Raw genomic sequence first — 25,456 nt, forward strand, 5'->3', positions numbered from 1 at the left:
TCTTAGATAGGCGAGAGCTTTGAGCACCGGGCTCCCCTTTTTATTAAAAATAATAATAATAAATTTATATTAAATTTTTGTTTTATGTGAAAAAAAATTTGTCACTATTTCACAATATACAAAGATAATAATTTATTATTTTAGTGTACAAAAAAAAATGATGAAATGTTAGCGATTATTTATAGAGTACCAACAACCTCTCTTTATAAATTTAATATTTGTAAAATCTATTGTCGATAAAGATCGACAAAAAAGATATCAATTTTCTTTATTTTAGACAAAATAATAAAAATTTTTAGAGATATAAGAATATTAAATGTCCGAAATATTTGTAAGTTTAAGTAAGTTACTTAAATTTTTTGAAATTTCAAAGAAAAATTTAAGTATTTTTTTTCAAATCTTAAAAAAAATTAATATAGAAAAAATATATAGCTAAAGTGAATCAATATGAGATAGTTTTTTAAAAGTTGAACATAACTATTACTCAAATGTAACTCGCGGTGAAATTAAATGGGATATTTAATCATTACTTATTTGAATATTTTAAAAAAATATAGCAATAATTTCTACCCAAATAATGAGGTGATTTGGTTAGATCATTTTTCCCAAAAAAAAAGTAGCAGATGACAAGTAGATTCACGCATCTCCAACTCGATTACGTTGTACCACTTTAAGGCTGACCTGGCCGCCGTCTAATGGCTCATTTGTTGTGATTCCTGTGTCCCGTCCCACCTACCCTCTCACCTACTCCTCTCTCTCTCTCTCCACCCATTATAAAAATAAAAAAAAACCAGTTCAAAATGTAAACTTAACGCCGTGAAATTGCACGCCCCCGCCTTCCCCAACCATCCACCAACCCCTCCACCGCCCCACACACTCACTTCCACCACGAGCGCGCCGCACCTACCCCTCCCCTCTCCCGCTATAAATCAAAATCCCCAATCTCACTCTCATCAACACCCAAATCCTCCTACTCTTGCTCCTCTGTTAATTTCTCCATGGATCTCCTCCTCCTGGAGAAAACCCTTCTAGCTCTCTTCGTGGCCACCGTCGTCGCCGCGGTAGTCGCCAAGCTCCGCGGCAAGCGCTTCCGCCTGCCGCCTGGCCCCCTCCCGGTCCCCGTCTTCGGAAACTGGCTTCAGGTCGGCGACGACCTCAACCACCGCAACCTTGCCGACCTCGCCAAGAAGTTCGGCGACATACTCCTCCTGCGCATGGGGCAGCGCAACCTGGTGGTGGTCTCCTCCCCGGATCACGCCAAGGATGTGCTCCACACGCAGGGAGTGGAGTTCGGGTCGCGCACCCGCAACGTGGTATTCGACATATTCACGGGGAAGGGGCAGGACATGGTGTTCACCGTGTACGGGGAGCACTGGCGGAAGATGCGGCGGATCATGACCGTCCCTTTCTTCACCAACAAGGTGGTGCAGCAGTACAGGTACGGGTGGGAGGACGAGGCGGCGCGGGTGGTGGAGGACCTTAGGAAGAATCCGGAGGCGGCGACGACGGGGGTCGTGCTGAGGAGGCGGTTGCAGCTGATGATGTACAACAACATGTACAGGATAATGTTCGATAGGAGGTTCGAGAGCGAGGAGGATCCGCTGTTTGTGAGCCTGAAGGCTTTGAACGGGGAGCGGAGCAGGTTGGCTCAGAGCTTCGACTACAACTATGGAGATTTCATTCCGATTCTGAGGCCGTTCCTGAGAGGGTATTTGAAGATTTGCAAGGAGGTGAAGGAGAGGCGGTTGAAGCTCTTCAGAGATCATTTCGTGGAGGAGAGGAAGTGAGTTCATCCGTCCCTCCATCATATCAATTGCTTTCCATTTATTTATTTTATTTTATTTTATTACTTAAATTGAAATTAATTAGGTTAATTATTTTTTTATTTAAAAAAAAAAACAGGAAACTTGGGAGCACTGTAGCAGTGGACAACAATGCGCTAAAATGCGCCATAGATCACATTCTGGATGCTCAGCAGAAGGGAGAGATCAACGAGGACAACGTCCTCTACATCGTCGAGAACATCAACGTCGCCGGTACGTGGTTTCCCTTTCCCTCAACCCTCCTAACCTAAACGATGCCGTTTCTAGTTCTCCGGCTGATCTGCCGAATTAATGGGGCCCGGTGGGAGCCACCGCTCATGTGATCTTTCTTTTTTGGGTCTATCTTGAAACGAAAATATACGCATACAACACGCCCACGGGATTGACTTTGGACCGTCACACCTTCTACCTTTTCGCCCTTAAATGGAAATTTAAGAAATATATATTTATTTATATTTTTTATATAGTAGAAATTATTAGACACACCATACTTAAATCTAATTTGATTTTGTCATCTAAATTGTTTTAGCTGTCTAATTTTATTAAAATATATACATGAAGAAAAATCATGTATAGAACTTTCTGGAATATTAAAAATACTTTCTAGAATATTAAAAATGCTTCATAAGATATAAATATTTTTTTGTCGGCTAGGATGTCGTTGTAACATAGATGAATATATATTTAATGATGAAAAAAATCAAAAACACCGCATTTAATGCCTCCTATCCATCTAATTTGTCGACTCTAAAAGCTATCATTGAGAATCACTTAATTATTTAATGGTATTAATATTTTGTTAAAATATTGATTTAAATTATAAAATTAATATTTTGTTTATAGTAAAGATTCTGGTGGCTAATAAAATATCTGAGTATGGTATTAAAAGAAATAATAAGAAATGCGTGCCAGGCTGTGAGGGAAAGCTGGTATGCGATGGTGAGAGCGTGGCCCATTTGTGGTAGCTAGATTCCCACCGCTTAGGGTAAGGTACAAAAAGATTTGAGTAACAAATTAATGGATGAGAAATGTCAAATATTTTAAGTCGGGTTTACCTTATATCTTTTCTTTTAATACCAAATGAATAATTAATTAATATGTATCAATTTCAAAGTTTTGAGTAAAAATATAAAATATGAATTTAAAAAAGAGTATTAGACATATGAATGATAAAAAGATATTGACATTTCTAAAATTCTGAAACTCTTAAGTCACTTGAAAAGGTAAATATCAAGAAATTTTTATTCTTATGTTTAATTATCAAGAAAAAAAATGCACCAAATATATGAACAATATTTTGAATCTATATATATCTTTAATATTTGGCTTTTCATATTTTTAATCTTATGAAAATAAATTTTCATTTTCAATATTATTTAGGGTCTATTTAGATCAAGAATTTTTATATGAAAAAAAAAATAAGAAAATAAGAAAGAAAACTCATTTTTTTCTTATATTTTCCTTTTCTATTATATATTATCAAGAATAAAAATTTATTTTAATATGACTAAAAGTTTAGAAAAAAAAAACATTATGATGTGTGAAATAAAATCTTCATTTATAGTTTTGGTAAATTTGTTATTTTCTTTCTCGGATTCTCTTATATTTTTCTTTTCTTTTCTTTCCTTAATATTTTCTAAGCTCCAAGATACAAACTTTTCATTATATGAGCAATTTAAGTGTTTCAAAAATAAAAATTCAATATATTTTTTACTCTTTAAAAAATTAAAGAAGAATAAATTGCAATCATGAAAAAGGGGAAAAAAAATGAAAAAAATCCTTTGTCAATATATTTTTCAATATATGAAAAATCCACTCGCATCAAGATACTGGGATGTTGGTCAACCGACTCATACAAGTCGTTGGTGTTCATTGTATCTTATAATTCATGTTTAAAAATATTTTTTCCCAAATAATTAATTTCTCTTTCCTTGAGAGAAACACAAAAGGTTTCGTAACGTAGTTGGATTCTAACGGGTGGAGGAGGTTGATGTGAAAATTTTGGGATGTGGGCTTTGGCCTTCAGCTTTGAAAGATGGATGAAGGAGTGGATCACCACTCTCACCAACCCTCCATATTGGGTTTGGTGGGCTTTGCGTGATCTGTCTCCTACTCCTACTCCTACTCCTACTCCCCTACTTCACATTAATTAAAAAATAAATACCTAATCAGATGCATTGATATTAGACTTCATAGCTTTGATAGGATAAATTCCTGATCTCAGTGGATTAAAGTGGAGAATATTGAGCTCAAAATCATTATACAAGAATGTCAGTTCTTATTTTTTATTTTGTTCCTTAAGCAATATTTATTGTGGCATGAATTAATTAAGTCTTAAACCTAAAATTGAGTAAATTTAAATGATAATAATTTGTGTGTCCAAGAAAATATCTAAACTCGGTAAACATTTCTTTTTAACGTTGACAGCAATCGAAACGACGTTGTGGTCGATCGAGTGGGGCATAGCCGAGCTGGTGAACCATCCGGAAATCCAGAAGAAGCTCAGGCGAGAACTGGACACGGTACTCGGACCCGGAGTCCAGGTAACCGAACCCGACACCTACAAGCTACCCTACCTGCAGGCCGTCGTCAAGGAGACCCTCAGACTGCGGATGGCCATCCCCCTCCTCGTCCCCCACATGAACCTCAACGACGCCAAGCTCGCCGGCTACGACATCCCCGCCGAGAGCAAGATACTCGTCAACGCCTGGTGGCTCGCCAACAACCCCGCCCACTGGAAGAACCCCGAACAGTTCCGACCCGAGAGGTTCTTCGAGGAAGAGTCCAAGGTGGAGGCCAACGGGAACGACTTCCGGTACCTGCCGTTCGGCGTCGGCCGCCGGAGCTGTCCCGGCATCATCCTCGCGCTGCCCATTCTGGGAATCACGCTGGGGCGCCTGGTGCAGAACTTCGACCTCTTGCCGCCGCCGGGACAGTCGAAGGTGGATACTGCGGAGAAGGGGGGTCAGTTCAGCTTGCACATTTTGAAGCATTCCACCATTGTTGCCAAGCCCAGATCTTCTTGAAATTTCAGGACTTCAGCCCCCAATTGGAAAATATAATGATGTTTCTGTTCAGTTCCTTGTAAAAACAAATCTTGCAATCCCCGGTGGTGATGTTTATGAATTTAAGACTTCGCAATAATCTATTGTCCTTTTTTTTTTTGTCTAATTTTGAAATTTTCAGCTAAATAATTTTTCCCCTTCTTTTTCTTTTCTTTAATTATTATAAGTGTGGATGTGCAAGGAAATCTCAGACAAAAATTCCTAGAAGGTCTTTCTGCTAGAATGATGAGATTCATTGCCTTTTTTCTTAGTGCTTAATTTTATGCAGTTTTTGAGAATATTGATTGATTTTGGGCTTTAAATTTGTATTTAGGTGAATTTAAATAATTTTTTTAATATATTTTTATATTTTATTTAAATCTAGTATAATTTTAAATTTAAGTCTTATCCAAATATAGGATTATAGTTTTACTATTAAGTATGCATGATTTTAATATATTATTCTAACTTGAAGAGAATGTTAGTTAAATTAAATTTACTTATGTGGATTTCATGAAAAAAAATATAAAGAAAAGTTTGTTGTGTTATGTAACTCATATACTTGATGGGATGCATGTACAAGGAAAAAGATATAGTAGAAAATTACAAGTGCTGAGGAGCAATAGGTAAATCGTCGACGATTTGGCAAGACCGTCGATGGTTTGGCACCAGAATTTAAACAATTTATAATTTGTCTGTAACCGTCAACGGTTTGGTCCAATCCGTCGACGGTAACGTTAAGTTAGTTAGGATTTGGAGGGAAACTTCTAGGGAACTTTATATATACACTATTCTGAGTGTAGTTGCATTGTAAAAGAAGTAAAAAGATCATTGTAAAGTGTCTTTTGACACCAAGATAGTAAAGTATTTTGCCAATTGCTCTAGTGGATGTAAGCATTTTCAAACCACATAATTCCTTGTATTGATTTTATTTGCTTTCATATAAATTGCGTTGGTATGTTCTGTATTTGGTTTTCATTGGTTGCTGCATTGATATTACGTTGTGCAATTACGATTCTATATACAACAAATTGGCATCAGAGCACTTATTATTATAGCTTCGAATACTTCGTCTACAAAATTTGATGTTGTTAAATTTGATGGAACCAAAAACATCGGTTTAGCGTAGATAAGGGTGAAAGATTTGCTTGTGCAGCAAGAGATGATGAAGGTCTTGTATAGTGTTTAACCGAATGGCATGGATGAATCAAATTAGAAGGAATTTGAGGCAAAGATCGTGTCTACTATCAGATTGTGACTGGCGGATGACGTGTTGTATCACGTCATGGAAGAGGATTCTCCTACGGCTATATGGCAAAAGCTTGAAAGCTGGTACATGTCTAAGTCTCTTACGAATAAACTCTTTCTTAAGCTTGGTGAAGGGTTCGGATTTGATGCAACACATTGATGCATTTAATCAAATCATAAGTGATTTAATGCAAGTTGATATAAAATTTGAGGAAGATGACAAGGCGCTAATGCTATTCCCTGCCGGCATCTCACACATGAGAACTTGCTTACAACTCTTACTTGGGGTAAAGAGACCCTAAATTTGAAAGAGGTGACAAGTGCGTTGTTGGGGTTTCATCAAATAATGAAAGTATGCGATGAAATTTCACGTGGTGAAGGGTAACCATGAACGTGTGAGAGAAAAATTCAGAAATGGATCAAGTCAAAATAAGTCTCAATCTCAGTCAAAGAAGAAAAAGGAAATCTGGTGTTTTAAGTGCAATAAAAAGGGGTATGTAAAATTAGAGTGTCTGAATTGGAAGAAAGGGAATGCTGGAAAACAAGAAGGCATTTCAAAATTAACAAATGTAGTTGAAGAAGGAAATTTAGAATGCAGTGATGGTGACATACTTTCAGTTTCGTCGAGGTCGGATGGCCTCACGGACTCTTGGATCCTAGACTCGATGTGTTCTTACCACATGACTCCAAATAAGGAGTGGTTCAGCACTTTCAAATTGGTTAATTCAGGTTCAGTTCTTATGGACAATGATGTTTCCTGTAAAATCATTAAAATAAGAGATGTTTGAATTAAAATGTTTGATGGTATTGTAAGAACTTTATGTGATGTAAGACACATTCTGAACCTACGAAAGAATCTAATTTCATTAGGCACTTTGGACTGTAATGGTTTCAGCTACAAGTTTGAAAGTGGAGTTATGAAGGTGTGCAAGGGCAATCTAACAATTATGAAAGGGTAAAAGTTAGATGGAAACATTTATTCACTACTAACACTACAGTTGTAGGTGGAGCTGCAGTTGAAGATACTGAATTTGATGAAACCACCTTATGGCATATGCGGTTAGGGCATATAGGCGAGCATGCCATGAAAGAACTTCACAAAAGGAAACTCTTAAAGGGTATGAAAACGTGCAAGCTGAACTTCTACAAGTTTTGTGTTCTAAGGAAGCAAAGCAGGGTGCAGTTCAAATCATCTATACATTAGACGGAATGTATTCTTGATTACATACATTCTGGTGTTTAGGGGGCCAGTGAGAGTAGCATCACAGGGAGGACATGTTTATTTTGTGAGTTTAGTTGACAATTACTCATGGAAAGTCTGGGTATACTTCATGCAACATAAGTCAGATACATTTACCAAGTTTAAGTTGAAACCCCCCGACCCTTTATACGAACCCAAAGTACTACTACACATACGTTATACCTATATCTGATAAGCATACATAAACAACCCCCCCCCCTAAACAGGGATAAACGGGTGTATCTCCTACATATCTGTATTCATGCACAGCGGAAAACATAAACATTCTTACGAGGTTCTATTAGACATATACCACAGCTCTATCTGTATTTTTCAGTACATAAGATCCATGCTTAAAACATAAACTGCATTACATCCCCTTACATTCAACTAGGCTAACAACCCAGCACTTATTCAAAAAACTTACATCTACTAACAAGACTCTACGCGCCAAATTCCCTCTAGAAAACTAGGACCGACGTCCTGTAGGACCTGAAACAAAGGTTGTAAAATTGGGGAGAGACACTTCTTAGTAAGGTGAAAGATATTACATCAACACGTAACTAACAGAGTTTATTCCCATTTAAAAACAGTTGCACAATATCACATTTACAGTACAGTACTATAAGAGATATATAAATATAACACAGCATCATTACAAGCGAGAGTTCTCGAGGTTATGGTAGGGGTACAGGCCCATACACTGTACGAACCCTCCACACAGTACTCAGCCCTATGACTTTACCCATTTTAGTTTTTAAATCATGTATATGAAAATTTAGGACAATGACCAGCTTTGGAACTTTTAGAAATATGCCTAAATACCTCGTGGCACGGATTGTGCATTAATAAACTCTGACAGGGCCCTGTTCATGCAGGCACTGTCAAGCATTACAGATATAATCCGACTACCCTACCTGAAAAGTTTATATGATTTCGTAAAACTTAGATGATTTCGTTTCTGAATTGTGAGACTAGTCCTTATATGAGGAAGTTGGATGTATATTGGATTTAAATTATATAATTGTGTTGTTGAAGTTATGATATGGAATTCTTATCTCTTTCTTGTCCTATTTTCAGGATGGATCTTAAAGATGAGGATGTAGAGGAAAAAGGAAGAGATGATTCAGAGACCTTCAGTAAAGAGGAAATTGATACCTTTGTCGTGTTGAGAGGTCAGGGTAGAAATGAGAAAGGATTCCAAGGAACAAAACTGCCCAACTGCAGATAAGGGCAGTAGCATTAAGGAATATATGAGGTTGAATCCTCCTACTTTTGAGGGGGTACCTGATCCGGTGATTGTAGATAACTGGGTTCAGCAGATAGAAGAGATACTAGAGGTACTCGACTGCACGAACGAGCACAAGGTCCGTTTTGTTGCCTTTAAGATGATCGGAGATGCAAAACGCTGGTGGCTTTTGGTGAAGCTACTAGAGGAACAGAGATTGATAAAGATAGCTCTGACGTGGGAGAAATTCAAAGAGCTATTTTTTTATAGGTATTTTCCTTCATCTGTTAGAGAGGAAAAAGATTGAAAAATTTACTAATCTGACACGGGGGAATATGACGGTAGGTGAATATGCGGCCAAGTTTTTTGAATTGTCGCGTTTTGCTCCGTTTCTAATCCTAAATAAAGTAAGGAATGTCAGGAAATTTGAAAAAGGCCTAAGGCACTGAATTTATGAGCTAGTGGTGGGGTTTCAGGTTCATAATTTTTTAAATTTAGTTAATAAGGCTTCGGTAGTGGAAAAGAGCATCCAAGGCAGTACAGAGCCTACAAACCAAAAGAAGAGGCCTGCACCACCTAGTTTTCAGGCTGAGGTTAAACAAAGGTCATGGAAGAAAGGAAAAGATGCAGTGGGTCCCGGTTATCAAGGTAATCAGTTATACCCAATATGACAGACATGTAATAAGAGGCATAAGGGTGAATGCTGATTTAAGACTCCTACCTGTTTTAGGTGTGGTAAACTGGGGCATGTCAAGAAAAATTGTCAAGAACCGTTACCTGTTGTACCTGCACAGAATCAGAATCGAGAGAAACAGCCAATACCACTAGCAGAGATGGTCTAGCACAAGTTTACTCGTTGATCCAACCTAAGCCAAAGAATGCCAGGGGGCAGGTATGAATTTATGTTTAAGATAATGATGATCGTATTTAATTTTAAATGATACAGAAGTTTATTTGGTGATATATACTAAACTGCATGAGTTGATAAATTTTAATAATGTGAAAAGATGATTAGTTAGTAAAATTTTGAGGATGAAATTTCTTAAGGAGAGGAGAATATAGTGATCCAAAAAAAATTAAAAAATAATAATAATAATAAATAAAATTTAAATTTAAAATTAAATTAAATAATTAACTAAATTAAATAATAATAATCATTAATTAAATTATATAATATAACATATTAATATAATATAATATATTATTATAATATATAATTAAGTAAAGGATCCTGAAGCTAAAAGGATCAATTAGATTTTAAGCAGACCAAAGAAGGCCGCCACCCCCCCTTCTTTGAAAAGTTTCCTGTGCCCAACTTCGTCTTCTTCTCCATCTCTCTCTCTCTCAATTTCTCGACGAATTTGTGGCGGATCGGGAAACAAAAGATGCAATTAGATTCCTAATTCCGCCACTGACATTTCTACGGGAGCGAATTTGTCGTGGGAGGATCTCGGTGTAACTTAGTTTGATCGACCGAACATGCTAATTTCGGCATTTTCAATCCTATTCCTTTTAAAACGTTTTCCCTATTCATATGATGATCAACTTAATTTTAATAGGGCACTCTTTTATGCATTGCATGGGGGACTTAAAGTCAATCTAGGTCTTTCTGAGGACACCAAAAAAATCTGATGTCAATTGACCAAGAGGTCAACTTGTTGACCCGGTGGGAGGCGTAGGCATCATTTGTGGGGTAAGGCAACTTTTTCCTAATTTCTCAATTTTTCTTTGAATCTGTCGCTAAATCAACGAATGGACACCACCACGTGGTCCTAGTCGCGATTATCGTCATTTTGGCCTAGGTAAATTTTCAATTGGGGTTTTCTAGGTCTTACTCCAAAGCGAGAGTAAGATTTAAAAAAAAAAAAGTAAATTGATTATATCTGAGGGTATAATTATTGATTTGAAATTCATAGGCCTAGGAAATATTAAAATAATGTTTTATTTATAGTTAATTTAATAAAACTAGAATTTTTAATTTCAAGGTCCAAGTGAGCACCGCAGACATCTTTTCGGGGCCCCTGTTAATATAGTTCAAGAAACCAGGTAAGGAAAAAAATATATATTAAACCAGAATTTTTATGAATTTAATGAAAAATGAATTGTATTATATATACGTGTATATGTTTCGATTTGAGTTTAAAATATCAACCCTTTAAATTATGTTTTCTGAGCCTAATATTGTTTTATTAGATATTTATATGTGAAATTGAACTGATGAAAGTAAAATATTTTTCATAATAATTATGTAAGAAATTAAAAATATTTTTCTAGTATGTGAATGTTAAATGTGGGTTAGCTTATTATTTAGGAAATATATATATGAATTTTACTGCTAAATAGTGTGCCATGAGTAAATAGAAATGTTATGTGGAAATATGTTATATGTATGAGATACAGGATATACAGGAAATGAACTAAGTATGAAAATATTAAATTAAATATGCTGCATGTGAGTGTTAATTCAACCATATAAAACAGCTGAAAGATGTTGGGTAAAACAGTTGAAAGATACTGGGTATGAAATGAAATGAAATGAAAATGGGAATGAGTGAAACAGAAATGAAATATGAAATGTGAACAATGTAAAATTGGAAAGAATCACGTAAAGTGAAATGAGAAATGCAGAATAATGACAAACAAAATAATGCATTATGGTATTATCAGTATTTATGCTAGTAGAACATGTTACGTTTGGACGAGGCAAACTCCTCGCCCGAAGGCTTACTGAGAAAGGCGAGTGTCCTGGTTATATCAGGTGTAGCAATAGGCTGCATAACGTGCTAGGGCAGAGGAAAACTACTTGTATGGATAGATAAATTTCCTTATTTTTAGGAGCCTTCGCCGGTAAACTTTTGTATGAACTATGTGAGTACGAGATTAATTTATCATTTAAGGGCTTATTGAGTAAAGTGAGTGTTCTGGTATGTTTTAATTGTGACTTTTGGATTGCCTAATGTATCAGAGCAGAGGGTTGCTACTTGTATAGGCGGGTTATCACCTCTATCCTTGGGTAATCCCGTGAGTAAAATACCTTACATGTGTTTGAATAGGATTAGAAAATGATTTCATAAATCATGTTAACGATTTTTAAATGTTAAATATTATGTTGTTATATAAACTCATGTCGGTCACATACTATTTTAATATATTGTTTCTTCCCTTACTGAGATATATCTCACCCGAATATAAATGTATCTTTTTTAGGACCTCCTCGTGATCGAACTTAGAGAGCTCGAGGTTTTATAACATTTTTTTAGAGATGTAAGAAAAAAGGTATAAATATTTTAATGATGTTTTTGGGAATGTAAATATTTTATGTTTTATGTCTTATGTTTTATGATTGATAAAAAAGTAACGGTTGTGCATATTGGATGTTTTTGGGGATATGTATATATATTGAATACAGGTGCAAGCATGGTTTATTATGGTGTGTAGATAGATTTAGAAAACTCTGGTATTATATTTGTTGAAAGATTATAGTTATGTTTTCCATTGCATAAATGATATTAGAACGTGAATTAGCAAGTAAATGAATGAATTAGTAGCACTCCGGGCCCACTTAGAGGGTCGGGGCGTTACATTTTCAATAAGATATCTCTCTTTCCTGGCTAGATCCGACGACATACATTATGCTTCTTAAGAACCTCACAAAGGAACTCTATGAGTTTAGCAATCCATTTGCTAATCGACAACATTTCAATTCCAAATTTCTTGATGAGGAGGGATCCTATTCTCACTTATTAGACAAAACCAAAATCTCATCAGAGAGCAACAAGAAAATCACCAAATCACCAGCACTAGCGTCGCCTTTGAAAAAGTAGCTAATGCAAAGGAGCAACCTCTTCTCCTTGGGGGAGGGAATCAAAAATGCTTCCACATACTCCCTAGCCTACATGCTAACAATTGTGAATGAATCCACAAAAGAAACTAGAAAGAAAGGAAAATCGTTACCCCCCCCCCCCCCCTTTCCAGGGGGAAAGCATAAGATAGCTCAAGAACAAAAGCAAAAGTAAAACTATGACTATAAAAGATATAAGAAGAGGAACATTTAAATAGAGCACAATAAAACACAAAAACTCTAGGAAATTCTAAATTTATCATGCAATTAGACTAGATAGCAGCAGACAATGAAAGGGAAGGAACATAGTCCAAACTGTGTAAGCTATTGGATAACAAAGATCACCTGAAGAAATTTCCTAATTATTCTAGCAACTAAGTGGAAAGGTCACCAAGTAAGATACCAATTTAGCATTGCCAGTTGACTGAGACTAAATTCAAACTTTAGACGATTAAAAGAAAATCATCATAAGGAATTTGAGTTTGCTCTGGCCCCTTCACTAAAGCAAATGTTACCTTTTAAGCTAAGGTTGTAGGATTCTACGACTATTAATATATTTTTAAAAAAATAATTCCTGATTTATCATTTTTTAATAAAATATATTAAAAAAATTTATTTTCTAATTTATTACGCAGAAGAATTTATTAAGCAGAATAATTTATTTCCCAATTTATCATTTTTTAAAAATATATATTAAAAAATTTATTTCCCAATTTATAACATAGAAAAATTTATTACGCAAAAAAATTTATTTTCCGATTTACCATTTTTTTTAAATATATATTAAATAATTTTTTTTGAAGTGACACGTGACATCAGAGTCATTCCGAAAATTATGTTCCCAAAAAAAATATTATTTTATATATATATATTTTTTTATTAAATAAAATGGGAAAAAACTCTCCTGCCAATCCATGAACACCCAGTTCATCGTGTCACAAGTTGATCCCCGCCGTACACATCATCGTCCCCATGCAGTATTTAAACAAAAAAGAGAGGACCAATTCAGCAATATCAGTTTGATATGCAAGGGAATGTCACACAACTGCAAGCTCCAAAAATTAGGTAGTTAAGTTTTTCCCCTTGGTAAATATGAAATAGCATAACAATGCTTGTATTTTTACCAATGATGGAATCTACACTTTGAGAGGGAAATTAGGTGGTTAAGTTCATAAGCAAACCAACTTGCCAGCTAATTAAATAAACTAGTTTACAAGTTAAGTAATTGAGATCATCTAGCTCAAGCTCTGTTTGTTTAATTTTTAAACTTTAAATCAAAGCTCAAGTTTGACACGTTTGTATTACCAAACACGCTTGAAGAGTCATTATCAAGTCAAGTATTGAATAGATCACAAGAGACTTGGCTCATGCACCCCTATCAAACTTTAACTAATTTTTTTTTTAGGATCAAAAATTCAATGAGCAAACATATATAAACATACACACAATGAAGTGATGATGCTGCTACATTGTCCTTCTGTTCAAAGGGCAACAATAACTTCCAAGGATGAATGAGCTCACAGCTATTGTTCGTCAGCTCTGAGCACCGAGGCAAATTGAGTTTGAAAAAGAGGGAAGCATACAAGTCCAAAGGCAAATTGAAACAATAAAGAAAATATTTTCATAGGCTTAAAAATTGTAGCCATGGGAGCTTCAACGTTTTCATCTTGCGCACAGGACAACTCCCAGATGCCTCTGCGAATATTTCCCAAATATATGAATTCGTCATTTATTTCAAAAAGTATTAAATCACTTCATGTTATCTCGACCAATATAATGTCAATTTCTCCAAATGATTTAATTCAAGATGAACCAAAAAACTATTTTCAGAATGCAAAGAAAAATTCTAAAACATTTTTTAAAAATATATAAAAATATTAAATAATGGTTAGGTAGGATTAGGAAGCCACTCCAATAAGTTTTGAAATAATAATAATTAAAAAAAAATTTAAATTATTATTTCATTTAAAGATGATCTTGGAAGGGGAATCGCGAAGAAATTGCTCAGGTGTTTTGATCTTGCTTCTGAGGATGCAAAATGAAAGACTGAAGAAGGCAAAGGATGAGCAAGCAGGATTGCATGCGCAAGTGAGGAGGTGGATGGCTTAAGAAAGCTCATGCAAATCTCACATATCTCACATGACCATCAAATAGATTTGCCTGACACGCATATCAACACCTGATTTGTCCTATCCCTTTAAATATCACTGGGAGATTATGTAAGCATCATAATGAAAATGAAAAATATTTTCCCAACCAAACTATTACTTGATATTTTATTGAAAAATAAAATTATAATTGGAAAAAAATCCTAAGTCTCTTCTAAGGATTTGTTTAATAGTTAAGACTGAGACAAAATGAAAACGAATCAGTATTAATACTAAAAATCTTGTTCTCTTCAATTGTCCAAAAAAAAATCTACCCAAATTATTTGAACGAAGTTCAAGGCCCACTGCAACTTAAGGAAATGATCTCTTTATGTTTAATTATTAAAGAATATAAAATAAATTGAAATAATTTATATTTTCTTTTTTTTTTCTATGCTCTCCAGAAAACCCCTTCTACAATCTAAGAATAAAGATCAACTCAAATAAATTAAAAAGTAATTCTATGAAAATGGCTAAATTTCAAATAAAGCCTGAATCGCGAACTCCCAACACTGCACTTTCTTAAAACTTGGATGTTTTAGGATAAATTTTTTTTTTTTAAAGAAACATACTCGGAATTTTTTCAAACAAAGATTTCTCATGAACTCAAGAGAAATAAAAACCAAAACTATGAACAACAAAAACAAAAAGAACTCAAACCAGAGAGGAAAGAGGGGGAAATAAAGAATGTAGGTCGGATCCAGGCCCCCAAATCAAAGCCGAAAGGCATCAGTGGGGGCAGACATGATGACCTAATATTCAATCTCTGTGCACATTACCATGCTTCCTTCATTCCTAATTTTCCAGAGCATCGGCTTATTGTACACAGATTCACCGCAACCACAGATTAAAACCCTAATTGCAACAATATTACAAACAAACATAGATCAAACTCCGACGACCAAGAGGGGAGAAGTCAGCATAGCATACCTTCGCAGACTCGCGTCCCACCGATAACCCTGGCCCCCTAAAACCAGTATTTATACACAGCGAGCCCCTTTTCACCCTATGTTTAGGGTTTCCTCCTCTCCCCGGAGACTAAAATTACCAAAACGCCTCTCCTACTTTTTCAAATGACCATTTTTGCTCTAAATTGTTTTTTTTCTTTTCTTTTCTTTTCTTTTACTTTTCCAAAGTATTGGCCACGGTATTTTCTTTTAATTTCTTTAGATCATAACTAATAAATCATAAAAATCCGTAGCAAGTATAATGTTTGTTAGTGTAATTTTCATAAAAATTTAATGGCTAAACACATTATAAAATAAATAAAACATAATTTGATATTTTTAAATTCAAGTGACCTATCAAACCTATCTTTAAAAAAATGTAAATTAAAATTTTAAAATACATATTTTATAATCAAAACTATAAAGTTGAATGTTAGGTCTTTTGTGTATAAATATAAATGTTAAATAGATAAAAAAAATTCAAATTTACATTAAATAGTTTTCGAGGAAATTCACCAATTTTTCTTAATTTTATTTAAGTTGCTATGTTATTAATTTGATATATAATCAGATGTATAAAGTAAGTCACAAGTTGATTAACCAGCTAATTTGAACTGATTTTTAAGATATATTTTATTTTTTAAAAATAAATTTGGTCATTTAATAGGGGACTCGCTAGAGATTTGAAAATTTGTGTCAATATTTAGATGCAATAAATTAATTTTTAAGATGTGGTAAATTAATTTTAAGTTTTTTTGTAATAAAGGTCTATATCAAATTTTCTCTACTTCTAGTTTTCATCGTATATTTGTGCATGTGCATTTACCAAGGAAGTTTGAATTGTTTTGGGTATTTTTTTAAAAATATTAAAGTTGTTTTATTTTGAGGTTTACACAAATTAAAACAAAAATAGAAATATTACATTTTTATTGTATAGTTTATTTAGATAATTTTGAAAAATTAAAATGAAATTTGATATTATTTTTGAACAATAATTGTATCAAACCATAATCATAAATCAATGTGACATTTTTATAATTATTTTAAAATTTTAAATAGAACATAAAGTTATTTATCACATATCAACATGGCATAAAAGTATTGTGTGGGTAGATACTAAAAAATCTAGTCCTTCATCTTCTATTACAATATATGAAGGAAAAATAAAAAGTAATGATATTGAAAAACACTCTCATCATTTTTTTTTTTCACAGTACAACAATAAGAATTTTCAAAATAAAAATAAAAATAAATTAAAGTGATTCTAAAAAGTCTTTAAATTAAAGTGTTCAAGATAAAAACTATATATACAAAAGGGATCTACATCTACCAGTCAAGGAATTACAACATAAGAATTTATTATCTACACTTTTGGTTTTTAGTAATGGAATGAAATAAAATACAGTCTAATTAAATTTATCATTTGATTTCATCATACTTCGCATTTAAAAATTCATTTATTTCATTCTGATCTTATTTTGTTTCACAAATCAAATATCACATATAAATATTTTTATGTATGTTTGAAAAACTAAGACAACTATATTTCCCTTTCACTAATTTAAGGTTATGCACCATTCACATAAACTAAGGAAACTGACTAATTGAATTGGTTCAGCCTATATGGTTTGGTTTATAAACTTATTCAATTCAATATGATTGGAATTACGATAATCAAATAAATTTTGGTTCAGTTTTTGATTTTGATATTGACACTAAAGACTACAGTTTTTTTGTGACGCCTTGATTTTTTTTTTTCATACCATTTTTTTTTTCACAATAAACAAGCATCTGCCACATCACAAACTCTGATACCATATTAACATAACCCAAACCGAAGTGGGGTACCGGGTATTCATTCTATTTCATACAACCATACATAAGAGCGGAAGTTAATATTAATATATCATTCTAAATACAAGTACCTGAGTACTATATATCTATGATACACATATACATCTCTATTGTAACAACCTACTATTTATTTTCCAGTTCTGTTTTATTTTTTATTTTTTTTATACTATGAAATTTATAATGCTCTGATACCTATTAGATTAAACCAAACCGTCAACCTAAGCAGCGAGAAGCGGAACTCATATAAAACACAATCAAGAAAAATATACAATAACAGAGTGCTAAAATGTTCCCAAAATATACATATACGACTGTTTCCCAAAATACCCTTAACTGAGTAACCTTCATAAAATACTCACTCTACTGACAGGCCTGAACAATAACTTCCTCTATCTGCGAGCCTGATCTATTTGCCTAATTGGATCACTTGAAAAATATTAAATTAATGTTATAAGACAACCCTCAGTAAGACGAAATATATCATTACTAGTGTGTGGCAAATGAGTTACAATACTATAAAGATTTGTTTCTATATAATCATGTATAACTGAATCTGTAAATATAGTACAAATAATATAAACCACCACCTTTCCCATGTTGCTTAACATATCTGTATTTTAGGTTTCTATACATAATACTTTTAATATATATATATATATATATATATATATATATATATATATATATATACGTACATTCCCTGTTTCTGTGAAACTGTACATACATCATAATAACTGAAAACTTCCCTGGATGGTTAACTGTATGTTATGATATAACACCTCATGACAGGATTGTGCGGCCTGTAGGCGAGATCTAACCTGGCTAGCCAATCAAGTTAAACCACTATACTCCGTCAGTCTGATAAGCCCTCCTCAACCCATATCTAATGGGGAGCCTGTCCACACGTGGGCACGATCGACCTACCTACCACGCATTACCTAAATAGGTGGTTGCACTCTATGTTGTATATAGCAACGGTACCGTACTTTGTAAACTGTATCTGTAATGGTCTATCAAGGACTGATACTATATAATACATTTCTATATACCACTATTTGTTTTACCATGATTTTGTAATAACTGTATTAACCATGATGTTGTAGTAAACTGTATCTATAACAACTGTGTTTCTAAAATTAACTGTAAATCTGTATGTCATGGTATTCCATAATTGCTATAAAAATATATCCACTGTCTGTATATTCTGTAAAACATAACTCTGAAAAATACTGTAAAACATGTTTTTATACTATATCTATATTATCAAGTCACACAATAATTTAAAACATATTATTCATAATTGATAAACTGTATAAAGTTCGGGTGTGAATAATAACTTGGTAAAAATATACATTTCATACTGAAAATCATTCTAGAACTGCCTAGCATAACATATTTCTCTTACCTGATTCCTGCTAAAAATCCCCTACTTTGACGAGTCCTACATCCGCTGGGTTCTCCACTCAACACCCTGAAAACCATATATCCCAGAACAAAATATTACTATTTCTACGTCTATAGCATTTCCTACAATTGCTAGAAAGTCAAATTTTATCAAAAAGGTTTTACCCTGAATTTGGGATGAAATCCAACTTTGTCCCACCGACGATCTGCTCCAGCAGACTTGGAGAGAACTTCCCCAGGAGCATCGTGGTGGTCTCAGATTTTCGATCCGGCGAATGACGGGACCAAAATCGAAGAGAGAATAGGAAGAGACCGTAGAGAGAGAAAAGAGAGGGCTTCAGTGAGTTTTTTGCGCAAGAAAACTAAGTTTATCACTATTTATACTGTGAGCTTCGTTGACGAGCCACATCATCTCGTCGATGAGGTCACGAAGAAGGTTTGTCGATGAACACCATCTCCTCGTCGATGAAATTCAGAACTTAAGATAGCCTCTCGGTATCTTCTTGTCGACGAAACTTGTCTTCATTGACAAGGCCCTCTTGTACCCTCGTCGACGAATCCACTGTGTTCGTTGACAAGGACCTGATAAATTTTCTTAGGTCACTACATTCCAAAGTACAATGTTTGCGTTCATCGACGAAGTCGACTGCCTCCTTTTGTTACTGTTTCTAATACCATTATTCTTCAGGTCGTTACATCTACAACTCCACAAAATATTCCATTAGATTTCACAAAACTCATTTCCCAACTCAAACACTTACCCTATCTATCAGGGTACTAGCTCCCCTTTTATCTCGGAGCTCTATCTACTGGTCTGTCACGATTATCTGAAAAGTTTAGAGGCACCTCTTAGTAAGTCGGAATAAATTATTTGCAGTGTGTGGCACATGAGTTCAACCACATCATATTACATTCCATTTTATTAAATATACTAGCTGGGAAAATATATACAGATATATACTCATAATCATATACATATACTTTCATTTCTCATTTCTTATTCGTATACTTTCACATCTCATATCATATACATACTCTTTCTTTCTCATATCATATACATACTTATTCTTTCTCATACTATTTACGTACTTTCTCATTCCTCGTAAACATATTCATATTTATATTCTTTCATTTCCCATATTCATTTTCACATTTCCTAGCCTGCGGGTGTCCACCAGCATATAGCATGTCATGTCCGTAACCTACAGTTGTACATTTCTCAAATCAATTCACATTCTTTCATTTCTCATATTCATATTCACATTTACCAACCCATGGGTGTCCACCAGCATATAGCACGTCATGTCTGTAACCCATGGTTGTTCATTCCACTGTTCACTTTCACAACATTCCCTAGCTCATGATCATCTACCAATCTATATTACACGTCATTTCTGTAATTCATGGCTACCCTGAAGATATTCACATCATCATGTATTCACCCCACATAACCGAGTTGTGCGGCCCGAAAGCTGGATCTAACCGCGATTGGCCTACCCGGTTAGATTAAAACAGTGAACATGTTTGTAGTACGATTGGCCTGCTCACACTTGGTCCGAACTCCAAGGGACAACACAACCCTTCACATTGGCCCAATCGATGTGTGGTTGCACTAACACAATGCTAGCAACGGTACCGTGCTCTCAAAATTACTCTGGTCCATAAGGGTTCTCATTTCCACATTTCAGTATACACAATCCTTTATATCAATATATCTCAACATGTCAGCATAGTTCACGTCATTTTTGTATCATTCTATCATTCTTGTATAATTTTCATCATTTCTACACAATTCGCATCTCATACTTGTATATCTCATTTCGCATATCTGTATACCACATCTATAAAGACCTGAAGAATTATAGTAATTAAATAATAAAAGGAAGTAGAAAAAGGGAATTTCAAAAAGAGTATTCAGCAGGGTCTCGTCGACGAGCGCGGAGCGTTTGTCGACCAACGGGCTTCTTGGGCTCGTCAACGTGGACGCGTGTCTCGTCAACAAGAAATTACCGAGAGGGCTGATTTTAGGGCCTAAAATTTATCGGTGAGGGGTAAGTAATCGTCAATGAACCATCTTCTTAGACTCATCGACGAGGTTACGTGGCTCGTTGATGAGGCGGCACTTTATAAATAAGCTCAATTCGGGTTTCAGTGAGATTATTTTCATGCAAACCACTTTCTCTCTCTAAAATTGTCTTCCCCTCCTCTCTAGATTTCTGGCTTCGTTCTTCGCCGATTTGATGATCGGAAGCCACCATGCTACTCTTGAGAAGATTCTTTACGGGCATGTGTGCTGAATTTTGAGGGTAGTTGGACCCAATATATGCCACTGGTAGAGTTTGCATACAATAACAGCTATCACGCCAACATCGGCATGACACCTTTTAAGGCGTTATATGGTAGGAGATGTCGTTCTCCTCTATACTGGGATGAGTTAGGTAAGAGGCGAGTTTTGAGACCAAAGTTAGTGTAGCAGGCGTACGATAAAGTCTGACTCATTAAAGAAAGGATCAGTGCAGTTCAGAGTCGGCAGAAAAACTACACGAATACTCGCCGCCGGAAGTTGGAATTCAAAGTGGGAGATCATGTATTTCTGAAAATAACGTCACTAAAAGAAACTATGAGACTTGGAAGAAAGGGTAAACTGAGCCCTAGGTTTATTGGGCCTTTCGAGATACTTGAGAATGTGGGGTCAGTTGCCTACCGGTTAGTTTTACCACTAGTTTTATCTATGATAGACGACATATTTCATGTTTCCATGCCGAGGAAATACGTCTCAAATTCCTTCCACGTGTTCAGTTATGCAGAGATAGAGCTTAGAGATTCACTAGCTTATAAGGAGACACCAGTATAAATTCTGGATAGGACAGAACAGGAATTGCGTAGTAAGAAAATTCCATTAGTAAAAGTCATGTGAAGGAATCACGTAGTGGAAGAAGCTTCTTAGGAGCTTGAAGAATAAATACGACAGAAATACCCGCACCTATTCAAGGGGGAACTTGCAGTAATCAGGAAAAGATATAGGTAAGTATGATAAGTTTCTTTTGTGCGGGTTCGTTAGTACATGTAATAATTTTTGGTTAATAGGTAGTATTTTGGTTTTGGGAGAATTTTATTTTATATATATGTTGTAATCTCCTAGGACCTTGAATGTAACCACGGTATTCCTCTGCCATAAGTGAGGGTAAGTAATAAAATAAGTAGCCAATTTTTTCCTCAAGGGATGGTGTATAGTTCAGATAGCAATTTCGAGGACGAAATTTTATAAGGAGGGGAGAATGTAGAGACCCGAAGAATTATAGTAATTAAATAATAAAAAGAAGGAGAAAAGGGGGATTCCAAAAAGAGTATTCAGCAGGGTCTCGTCGATGAATGCTCTGCGCTCATTGACTAATAGGCTTCTTGGGCCCATCGACGTGGACGCGTGTCTTGTCGATAAAAAATTATCGAGATGGCTGATTTCAGGGCTTGAAATTCGTCGACGAGGGGTAAGCGTTCATCAACGAACCACCTTATTAGACTCATTGACGAGGCGGCACTTTATAAATAAGATCAATTCAGGTTTTAGCGAGATTATTTTCATGCAAATCACTTTATCTCTCTAAAATCATCTTCCCCTCGTTCTCTCTAGATTTTCGGCTTCGTTCTTCGTCGGTTCGGTGATCAAAAGTTGTCACGCTACTCTTGGGAAGATTCTCTACAAGTTTGCTGGAGTAGTTTGTTGGTTAGGCCAACTTGGGCACTATCCCAAAATCTAGGTAAATTGGTTATTTAAAGTTTTATAATGTATATGATATTTCTTAACTGAGGAAATATGTTATATGGAATAATATTGGAGCTTTGTTAGGAAAAAATGTAAATTTCAGGGTGTTGAACTGGGAACACCACGGGTATAGGTTTGGAGTGATTTGTAGGCTTTTCAGTAAGTCAGGTAAGGGGATAAATTAAATCAACATTTTCCATGAAATTAATTATTGTCATACAACATTTATTTTCAAAAAACTACGTATGTTATAGAATTATATTTGGAAATATTGTTGTTGAACGGGGAAATGGTTTTAACACATTTTATAAGAAATATGATTTCAAAACAGGTTATGAGTTTAGAAGGCTACTTATATTTGTGTGACATGAGTATAATTTCCATGAAAATTATGTTATATTAAAATATTATGATTTTTTCAAGATAAACATGCTATAACAGTTTTCAAGAAAAACCATTAAAACAGTTAAAGAACTATGGTTTTGGAATATTATGTTAAATAGTGCAAGAATTTCATGTTTATTATGTTATGAATTATACCGTCATAGATACTGTGATTTTTACGTTATGATTTATGTTGGTATAGATGTCGTGATTTTTATGTTATGAATTATGCTGACGTAAATGTCGTGATTTTTACGTTATGATTTATGCCAGAGTAGACGTCGTGATTATGTATGATATGTAAGAAATCATGAAATATTATTATGTCAAATACTACTCTGAAATACGAAACAACTATGTTCTAATAATATAAAATGTATTATATGTTATCAGAACCCGGATGTCTTAGTTTAGTTTTACGAAATACGGTACCGTAGCTATATGTTCATGATTATGTTTATGTTAGTACTACCACACATCTCAAATAGAGTGTGGGAGATGGCAGTCGATGTGGCTTTATGAGAGTGTTATAGTTCCCTTGGTAGTTTGGCACAAGTGGAACAAGCCCATCATACTTACACACTTATGTTTGACTTAGCATGGTCGGTTAGTCATTGCTAGGTCCCGCCTACGGGCCGCACAACCCTGTCATGTGGGGGGTAAAACATGACAACAACTAGCTATCTATCCCGGGTAATATTTTAGTATGGTATGGTTATATAAGATGATTTTTATACAGAGTAATTTAGTATGTTAAATTATGCTATGACGAAACATGTTTTATTCAGAAATGATACAGACAATTTTTACGAAATATGAATTATGTACAGTTTATATATATAACACAAAAATACTCATGTTGCCACACACTGATATTACTTTATCTCCCTTACTGAGAGGTGTCTCACCCCAACATTACAAACATTTCAGGAAATCCAGGTAGGAGGACGGATAGAGCTCCGCAACAGTAGAAGTTAATTGAGCTACTGTAATGATCCGAAGAATAATGGTATTTAAATCATAAAAAGGAAAAGAATTCGAAACAGGAACGAAGTGTTCGTCGACAATGTTGCATTTTGGATGGGATAATCCCAAAAAAAATTTCAGCCCTCGTCGACGAACACAGGGGCTTTGTCGACGAGGGTTCTTCAGGATCTTGTCGAAGAAGTTCCGTATCGTCGACGAGAAGATACCGAGAGAGGATTTTTGGAATCCTGAAATTCGTCGATGAGGGTTGAAGTTCATCGACGAACTTTCTATAGGACTCGTCGACGAATCCCGCAGTATAAATAGGGTTAAACGTGATTTTTCAGTTCATTTTCTGTGCAGAACCTCTCTCTCTCTCTCTCATCCTTCAGTTCCCTACCCTTCTCTCTAAGATCTTGGGTCAATTTTCTACTGGTTCGACGATCTGAAACCACCACGACGCTCCTAGGAAAGTTCTCTCCAAGTCTGCCAGAGCGGATCGTCGGTGGGGCTAAGTTGGAAACCATCCCAAATCCAGGGTAAAACTTTCTACTCAGTATTTGCCTATTTGACAGTTGTAGAAAGTGTAATAGGCGTATAAATACTAAACTTTAGTTATAGGGAATGTTGTTTTCAAGGTGTTGAACAAGGAACCCTGCGGGTGCAGGAGTGTTTGATTTAGTGGTTTTTCAAGACACAGGTAAGGGGATAAACTAAACTAGTATTTTATGAAAAATATGTATATTGTTATAGCATTTGATTTTAGGGAAATAAATATATTTATATATTCCTTATGTTTGGAAAAATATCGTTGAAAATGATGGTATGTTAAATATACGAAAAACCTGTTTAGTGTGACATGAGTAGAAATTAATATGAAATACTGTTTTCGGGGAATGTGTTAATGATACGGATTTTTACAATGAAAAACCGGCTTATGGGTCGAGATTTTTATATGTTTGCCAGCGTACGGATTGTGCTATGAATATGATTTGTGGGCGTACGGGCCAAGCTATGTGTATGATTTGCCGGTGTACGGGCTGAGCTATGTATATGATATTTTGGCGTACAAGCTGAGCTATATATATGATTTTCGGCGTACGAGCCGAGCTATGGACGTGATTTGCTAGCGTACGAGCTGAGCTATGGATATGATTGGCCGACGTACGGGTTGAGCTATGGTAAAATGTGAAATACCGGCGTACGGGCCAATGATTTTCATGATATACATATATATGCAAAATGATATGATTGATTTGATAATTAATGATATGAAATATCCATGTATCACAGTTTCAATATATTTTATATGATATCATAATCCGGTTGGGTTGGTATAGGCTAGCACTTGCACGGTACCGCTGCTATGTGTCCATGGTCATCATGATCATGATATTTGTGTTAACGCTGCTGTATGGAGTGGTGTGAGATTGGATGGTCGATGTGGTTTTTAAGAAGTGTGTAAGCGCCCCTGGTGTACGGACCAGGTCTGGTAGATCCATCGGACTTACAAACTGTACTTTTAACTTGGCAGTGGTCAGTCAACCATTGTCAGGTCTCGCCTTTA

General features: G+C 35.0%; 1 protein-coding gene and 1 non-coding gene across 2 annotated transcripts; one reads left to right on the top strand and one right to left on the bottom strand.

The window, feature by feature from the left end:
• The first annotated feature begins 704 nt into the window (after window positions 1-704).
• On the top strand, window positions 705-4,994 carry LOC131149797 (trans-cinnamate 4-monooxygenase). The gene is made up of 3 exons (XM_058100552.1): window positions 705-1,783; window positions 1,903-2,036; window positions 4,251-4,994. Exons 1-3 carry the CDS (start codon window positions 999-1,001, stop codon window positions 4,847-4,849), a joined length of 1,518 nt encoding a protein of 505 aa, XP_057956535.1. The 5' UTR covers window positions 705-998; the 3' UTR covers window positions 4,850-4,994.
• Window positions 4,995-15,256: 10,262 nt separating this feature from the next.
• LOC131150052 (small nucleolar RNA snoR100) lies at window positions 15,257-15,366 on the bottom strand. The gene has a single exon (XR_009135438.1). It is a non-coding gene; the product is annotated as a small nucleolar RNA snoR100 (small nucleolar RNA).
• Between the last annotated feature and the right edge of the window lie 10,090 nt (window positions 15,367-25,456).

Source organism: Malania oleifera, chromosome 2, assembly GCF_029873635.1.
Source record: "Malania oleifera isolate guangnan ecotype guangnan chromosome 2, ASM2987363v1, whole genome shotgun sequence".
Taxonomy (NCBI): domain Eukaryota; kingdom Viridiplantae; phylum Streptophyta; class Magnoliopsida; order Santalales; family Ximeniaceae; genus Malania; species Malania oleifera.

Coding starts and splice junctions, on each gene's coding strand:
- LOC131149797 (XM_058100552.1), top strand. CDS start 999: ATGGATCTCCTCCTCCTGGAGAAAACCCTTCTAGCTCTCTTCGTGGCC. Junction 1,784..1,902: donor CATTTCGTGGAGGAGAGGAA/GTGAGTTCATCC, acceptor AAAAAAAAACAG/GAAACTTGGGAGCACTGTAG. Junction 2,037..4,250: donor CGAGAACATCAACGTCGCCG/GTACGTGGTTTC, acceptor TAACGTTGACAG/CAATCGAAACGACGTTGTGG.